Source organism: Penaeus japonicus, unplaced genomic scaffold, assembly GCF_977035675.1.
Source record: "Penaeus japonicus unplaced genomic scaffold, GWHDUDI00000001_assembly GWHDUDI00000010, whole genome shotgun sequence".
NCBI classification, from domain to species: Eukaryota; Metazoa; Arthropoda; class Malacostraca; order Decapoda; family Penaeidae; genus Penaeus; species Penaeus japonicus.
Window position 1 is genome coordinate 19,907,782 of NW_028234412.1, and position 7,500 is coordinate 19,915,281.

The window sequence follows — 7,500 nt, forward strand, 5'->3', positions numbered from 1 at the left end:
GATTTACCAAAGCGCGAGAGGACGAGGAGGCAGAGCGAGAAGAAACCGCGCCGAGACGGGGATCCCCTTTGTGGCCACGGGCACTGGGGGCAGCAGAGGCTCGTCCAGAACAGAGTGGTCACAGCAGGGCCAGAAGACAAGAGCCAAGAAACGAGGCCAAGTGAGAGTGGCACCGCCTGTCGTGGGACGATATCGTTGTGCGTTGCGTGGTGCGGGCGTGCGGGCGGGCGGGCGGGCAGGCAGGCAGGCGGGCAGGCCACAAACGACCACGTTGGCCCGGCGCCCCTCACGCGCGGTCGACGGGGGCGGGATGCGGCTACACGGTTGTGATTTATCGTCGCCTAACGAGGGCTAATTGCTTGTTGCGGCGCGGGGGTCGCACTAAAAGGGGGGGGACAGGTGAAGGGGAGGGGGGAGGGCGGAGGCATGGTTATCGCGGAGGGAGAGAAGGGGTAGCGGTGGGGAGGGGAGAGGAAAGCGGAAGGGGGTGCAGAGGAGAGAGAGGGATGGAGGGAGGGGTGGGTGGCAGGAAAGGGGGGAGGGAGAGTGGGAGGGAAGGAGGGGGTAGAAGACATGGATGTCGCGGAGGGAGAGAATGGGTAGAGGTGGGGAGGGAAAGGAAAGGGGAAGGGGGGCACAGAGGGGAGGGAGGGAAGGAGGGAGACGGTGGGTGGGAGGAAAAGAGGGAAGGAGGGAGAGAGGGAGGGGGCAAAGTCATGGAGGGAAAAAGTGAGTAGGGGTGGTAAGGGGGAAAGGACTACAAAGAGGAAGGGGAGGAGGGGGGGAAAGGGAGGGAGGAAGGGAAAGGGTATAGGGGGAGGACGGAAGGAATGACGCCATTGCGAGCGCCGAGGAGTTTCGTCCTTCTCTCATCGCGCTTCAGATTGGTTTCGAGAAGCTCCCATTTACTCGACGGGAGGGAGAGGGCAACAGAAAGCGAGTTATCACGAGTTATCACGAGGCGTTATCACGGTTGTGCGAATTGCGAAGCGCCCGTGACATGCCCTTTGCCATGTCCTTCACGGCGGCCGGGCATTTACGTCTGTCTCAAGGGTTAATCCCATACCCACAGTGTGAGCCCTTTTATACGGGTAAGTCACATCTATAGGCGATGGTATGGGGGTTACCATTTGCCTCTCTTTTCTCTTCTCTCCTCTCTTCTCTTCTCTTCTCTTCTCTTCTCTTCTCTTCTCTCCTCTCCCCTCTGTCTCTCTTTCTCTCTCTCCCTCTCTCTAACTCACTCACTCACTCACTCACTCACTCACTCACTCACTCACTCACTCACTCACCCTTCCTCCCTCCCTCTCTCCCTCCTCTCCTCTCCTCTCCTCTCCTCTCCTCTCCTAACTCATTCGTATTTCCTCTCCTCTATTCTCCTCTCTCTCTTTCTCTCTCTTTCTCTTTCTCTTTCTCCTTCTTCTCTCTCTCTTTCCTATTTTTTTTTCTCCCACTCCCTTTCCCCCTACCTCTCTTCCCATCTCTCTCTCCTTCCCTTTTTCTCCCTTTCCTTTTTTCCTCCCTTTTCTACCCGCAGTTTTCTTCAACTTGTTACCCTGCCGATATTAGCCATGGTTATCTTATTTGCTGCCATTGTTATTGAAAGGATAATCTCCAACTTATTCGCGAAATTAAGCTCCGAGTCTCTCGGTGTATCTCTGAATAATTCGGGGAGGATGGAGTCTGATGTTTGATTTTGGAAATATTTTGAGGCACATTGCTTATATTCATGTGATTTTTTGTATTTTGTATTGTATTTGTATGAGCTGATAGAGCATTTGGCATTTTGTTTTTTTATCTTTTTTATACACACACGCACACACACACACGCACACGCACACGCACACGCACACACACAGACACACACACACACAGACACACACACACACACACACACACACACACACACACACACACACACACACACACACACACACACACACACACAAATTCCCATCATATACACAAATACATGAATCGTGGCCATGAACAGAGGTCACGACTAGGGAGGGGAGGGACGGGGCGGGGCTATTTCAAGCGAGAGGTCAGTCCGCGAGTCCAAAGGCCGGCCGGCGTGACATTGACTCGGAATCCGTACAAGCGAGACTCGATCCGCCGAGACACAAACCAGTGTAAATCGAATGCTGTGACGAGATGTATGTTTCGTTAATCTTTCGAAAGTCTTTTATTTTCTCATAAACGTTTCTGCCGGAGGTTAGTTTTTGTTAGGTGGGTTTTTGCCTGTCAGTAATGTTTATGATATTTTGCGGGCATTAGTTATCTCTTCTTCATTGTTAAACCCCTTGCCATTATTAGTGTAACTATAGTCGTTATTATCATTATAGTTACTAGGAGTAGCAGTGTCGTGTATATAAATACTGTTACATCATCATCATCATTATCATTGATATAATTGTCTGTTGAGGATGATGAAACTATTATTTTTCACTATTTTCACTAGTACAGTCTTATTGCTAATAGTGGTATATATTCAGATAATTTTGTTATAGCTATATCAATTGCTGCTAGTTATTATCTTAAGTATTTTTAGTAAAACATCACTTTCCATATTTTCTTTTATTTTGTCTTTTAAGATTATCCGCTCGATGACTTAGTTCCTCGGCGGCACCGGGCACTGGCCGGCCAACGAGTTGTTTATCTCTGCCCATAAATCATGCCGGGAATTATGCCGTACTTACTCGCATGCTCCGGTACATACATATTTGCATATTTGATTTAGATTTTAGATTTTACGTTACTTTTGGGGGTGAAAGGTAGTAAGATGTTTGGATATTGTATATGACGTTAAAACACGCACGCGATGACACATTCCAAAAACATGTATGAGTATGCCATACTAAGTGTCCATTGGTCCTGATTTACATTAACTGATTAGGTTTGCGTACCACTCTACCCGGAGTTGATTGTGCGAACATTCCTTTATCAGAAGGTATAATTATGTTGATATAATATCCTCTCGACAGACAGGCCGTGTTTGCATACCTCTCCAGCACGGAAGATTGTTTACAAATATCCTTTCTCTCAAGTACGTATCTCCAACAGGGCATTCGTTGCATGACGCGAGGTTTTTGGGGTCATGAGTCTCTCTGGGTCATGAGGGAGCAGTTAATCGGCGCAGTGATAAGTCCCGCCCCTTGCCTCTTACCTGGGCCGAGCGCCGCCAGGGGGCCAGGCGGCCGCCATCGCCACCGCCGAGGACCCGGGTCTCCACTCGCGCCACCGTGTGCTCTCGCTGTTCCCGCGTGTGCGCCGATCGCTCTTTGTGCCTTTCGAGTTTGGTTTTGGCTGTGTTTTTTTCTGTTTCTAGTGGAAAGGTGCTTCACGTCTGAATTTTGTGATTCAAAATCGGAGCGGTTGAAAGTCCGGCGGAGCGAAGAGCAGCGTTAGCGCAGTCCCCCCTCCGCACGGCCGGACGCGAGGCACCTTTGGCAGATTCTCGACTCGGAACAGGTCTGACACCTCGTGTGCGGTCAGTTGGTGTCTAGCTACTGTGGTGGTGATGTGTGCCGGGTCAGGTCGCAGCAGCTCGTGAAAAAGGTGTCCGTCCGTTCGTACAAATCTTCAAGCCATGGGGTCACTGGAACTACAAGAGCTTCTTAGCAAGAAGGAGGACCTCATCCGACACTTGGAGTCGCAGCTCAAGGTCCGCGACGATGAGATCATGGAACTGCGCTCGCAACTGGACAAGTTCCAGAGCGTCATGCCCTACGCGACAGGAAGCAGCAGCAGCGGCGGAGGAGGCAAGACCCAGGCCAGGAAGACCCGAGCCCAGGGCATCTCCGCCGAACCGCAAGCCATGAAGACGGTGCAGGAGCTCAACGCCCTCAGCCAGACCACGTTCCCGGAGATCGCCAAGTCCACAAGGTAGGCGTCGAAACCTCGGTCGGGCACGGGGGAAGAGGCGAGGCTGGGGAGAAAAGGACAACGGGACTTAAGGAGAGAACCGCATCCTTGGCGGTATGTCATGGGAACATCCGTCACTTGATATTTGGATATAAAGTTTTATGAAGGTGCTTCCGTGGCCGAGTCTCTGTTAACCTCGTCATTGAATACACTTTTGCGTTACAATAAAATCGTAATGGATACTTGGTGTTCCGTCTTGTCGTTATGGCACTTCTACAAGTGATTTACGGCTAACGTCTTACCACGTAAAAGTTGTCAAATGGATGTCAGGGCCAAAAATGAGCTTGAAACATTTTGCAGATGCAATATGCTCCTTTGTGTTTCTCTACTGTGCAGTGAGTCTGTTTATCTTTCAAATTGGAACAAATACATTTATTTATGTATAAAGTTTGGTATTACTGTCGGATGCTGGTATTTCAGCATCGTCTAGCACAAATCACTTTTTAAAATGGATGCAAATAGTTATATCGAAATTTTGTTCATTTCTGAAGTGTATGATGCACAATTTGTAACGTACGTAAAGAAAGAGATTTATTTTTGCCTTTCTATAAAAATGAATTAGTTTTCGGGTTTAGGATTGCGCCTGGGTCCAAGCGCGTGTTAAGTTTGTATGTAATGTTAACGTAGAGTTGTTGAGTTCGGAAGGACTGAGGAGGCACTCTCTCCCTCTCTTTCTTTCTTTCTTTCTTTCACTACTTCATTTGCATTATGATTACGGAAATTGTTTTTTAGATAAATAACTTATAAAATATAGGACTTTCATTAGTATCTTCACCTTCTCATACTTGCTTTCTCGCGGCGTTAGATTGATTATACGAACCGATTCAAAAGTCGTAAAACGAACATGGCCATAATCATCTCGACGGTCCAATAAGGGCGCCGCCGAAAGAAGTGCGATGCTACTGACTCTCCCTTTGATAATTTCACCTCCTGCGAAAAAGTGGGAAGCGCTAATAGGAGGTAAGTACGAGGTGGAACCTTACGATATGTGTACATGGGTCGTTAGGAAGGTATTTCGATATGGTAAAACATCTCTGGGCTACGACCCGAGTGAGGGAGAGGGAGAGGGATTGAGAGAGGGAGTGGGAGGGGGAGAGAGGGAGAGGGAGAGCGAGAGAGGGAGTGGGAGTGGGAAAGGGAGAGGGAGACAGAGAGAGAGATAGAGAGAGAGGGAGACTAAGAGAGAGAGATACAGAGAGAGAGACAGACAAGCAGACAGACAGACAGACAGACAGACAGAGAGAGACAGAGAGAGACAGAGAGAGACAGAGACAGAGACAGAGACAGAGAGGGAGAGAGAGGGAGGGAGAGGAAGAGAGAGAGGAAGAGAGAGAGGAAGAGAGAGAGGAAGAGAGAGAGGAAGAGAGAGAGGGAGAGGGAGAGAGAGAGGGAGAGAGGAGAGAGAGAGGAGAGAGAGGAGAGAGAGAAGAGAGAGAAGAGAGAGAGAGAAGAGAGAGAGAGAGAGAGAGAGAGAGAGAGAGAGAGAGAGAGAGAGAGAGAGAGAGAGAGAGAGAGAGAGAGAGAGAGAGAGAGAGAGAGAGAGAGAGAGAGAGAGAGAGAGGGAGAGAGAGAGTGAGAGTTTGTGTGTGGATAAGTATCTATCTGCGTAATTTAGATCTTTTAATATTCTGTATTCCAAATGGAAGGGGTCTCCGGTAAAGGATTTTATTAAATGAGCGCTAAGCAATGAGAAGGGAGAAACAGCAGTAAGATACAACATGTAAATTCTTCTTAAAAAGATATACCAAATGAGGATGATAAGAAGGAATTATAGAATATAAGCTCTGCATAAAAAAAATTAAGCAATGAGTAATAAACTGTTAAACGCAGTAAAAAAGGGAGAGATAACGCCGAACAAGCTCCATATACCAGTTGATAAAGCTCCCTCCTTGCATACGAAAGTCTTTCACAATAGAGCCGTGTTGAGCATTGGTCTGCATATGATTAAACTTTGCAACAGTCTCTCTGTGGCAAGACAGAACGGCGTGAGGTGAATAACGATGGGCGAAGGGAACGCGAAAGAGGCGGAAGAGTAAATAGAGCAAGACGAGAGATGGTGATGAAAAGCAAATGAAGGAAATAATGAAAAAAAGAATGAAAATGGTGCAAATGATAGTAATGAATGATATAGATGGTAATGATATAAATGAAAAGTAAATAAGAACACGAGTTTTAAGAAAATGGTCGGTTACATCGGTGGTGTTTTATTTATTTTTTTCTGAGACTTTGTTCTTTTATTGAGATGCTGATCGACCGCGTAGGGTGTTTATTTACTCGTGATCTATTTACTGATTGATCTTTTTAATTCATCTTCTCAATGTTTTGTTTAGCTATTCATATATCCTTTTATTCATCTATTCATCCATGTAAGGAGGATTATCCTGTTTCGCGTTAATGCAGTGCGAATAAGGACGACGGAAATAATTTGAAAGAATTGGCGGATGACAGTCATGATAATGATACTAATCATGGCGATAATGTTGATAATGATAGAGAAAATTATTGGTCAGACTTAAATTGTTATCCTTTCTGACATGAAATGTAATGATATAGGGGATGTTATGTGTTTGTGTGTGTCTATCTATCTGCCTATCTGTGTATCTATTGTGTATTCTTCAATTTCCTTCTGTTTTTTATTGTTTCTTTTCTGTTCCCTTTGTTTTCTTCTTCGTTATTTTTATGTGTATCCTTTTCCTATTTGTTTCTCTTTCTTCTACCTTTCCTCCTTTCTTTTTATATGGACCTTTTTCCCTCCCTTCTCCTTTTCCATTTTCTCCTTTTTCCTCCTGTTCTTCTTTCACATCTGCTTCTTTTCCTTCATCGCTTACGGAAAAGGACATGGAAAGAGCCTCAACATGAACCACAGACTCGAGGCCTCGTGTCCTCCTGCGTTGCGTGCTCGGCCTGGGAACTGCTATGGCTTCTATTACGGGCCGCGACGTGGCGACTGATGTCGACCTGGATGTTTTTGTTGCCTTTTGTGTCGTGTTGGTTAGACCGATAGAGTACAGGGGAGGCGGGAGGGCTCTCAAGGGACGGATGGATTGAAGAATGACTAGGGTTCTACTTTCTAACATTCTCTCTCTCTCTCTCTCTCTCTCTCTCTCTCTCTCTCTCTCTCTCTCTCTCTCTCTCTCTCTCTCTCTCTCTCCCTCTCTCTCTCTCTCTCTCTCTCTCTCTCTCTCTCTCTCTCTCTCTCTCTCTCTCTCTCTCCTCTCTCTCCTCTCTCTCTCTCTCTCTCTCTCTCTCTCTCTCTCTCTCTCTCTCTCTCTCTCTCTCTCTCTCTCTCTCTCTCTCTCTCTCTCTCTCTCTCTCTCTCTCTCTCTCTCTCTCTCTACTTACCTCTCTACCTTTCTCCCTCAGACTCCCTCTCTCTTCCTACCGCACACGCCCACTATGTCACTCGGTATTAGGGTGGAAAATGCCCATTTATCCCTTTACAGCAGTTTGAACAAGGGAGGCATTGTATACTATAGCGGGCTACATGGCGTGTAAAATGAGGGAAAGAAGGAAGCGATATCTGCATTATTATTATTATGATAATGGTAATGATGATTATAAAAATGGTTATAGAGATAA

At 46.7% G+C, this 7,500-nt stretch overlaps 1 protein-coding gene across 2 annotated transcripts in view; it reads left to right on the forward strand.

Moving 5' to 3' along the window:
- The first annotated feature begins 3,482 nt into the window (after positions 1 to 3,482).
- The window catches only part of for (cGMP-dependent protein kinase for), a 712,760-nt gene continuing 708,742 nt past the window's right edge, over positions 3,483 to 7,500 (forward strand). The window contains exon 1 of one of the 2 annotated variants that reach the window (XM_086540961.1): positions 3,483 to 3,882. In XM_086540961.1, coding sequence (XP_086397087.1) covers positions 3,587 to 3,882 — 296 coding nt within the window. In that variant the 5' untranslated portion in view covers positions 3,483 to 3,586. The remainder of the gene's footprint in view (positions 3,883 to 7,500) is intronic. The other variant, XM_086540962.1, reaches the window with a different exon arrangement.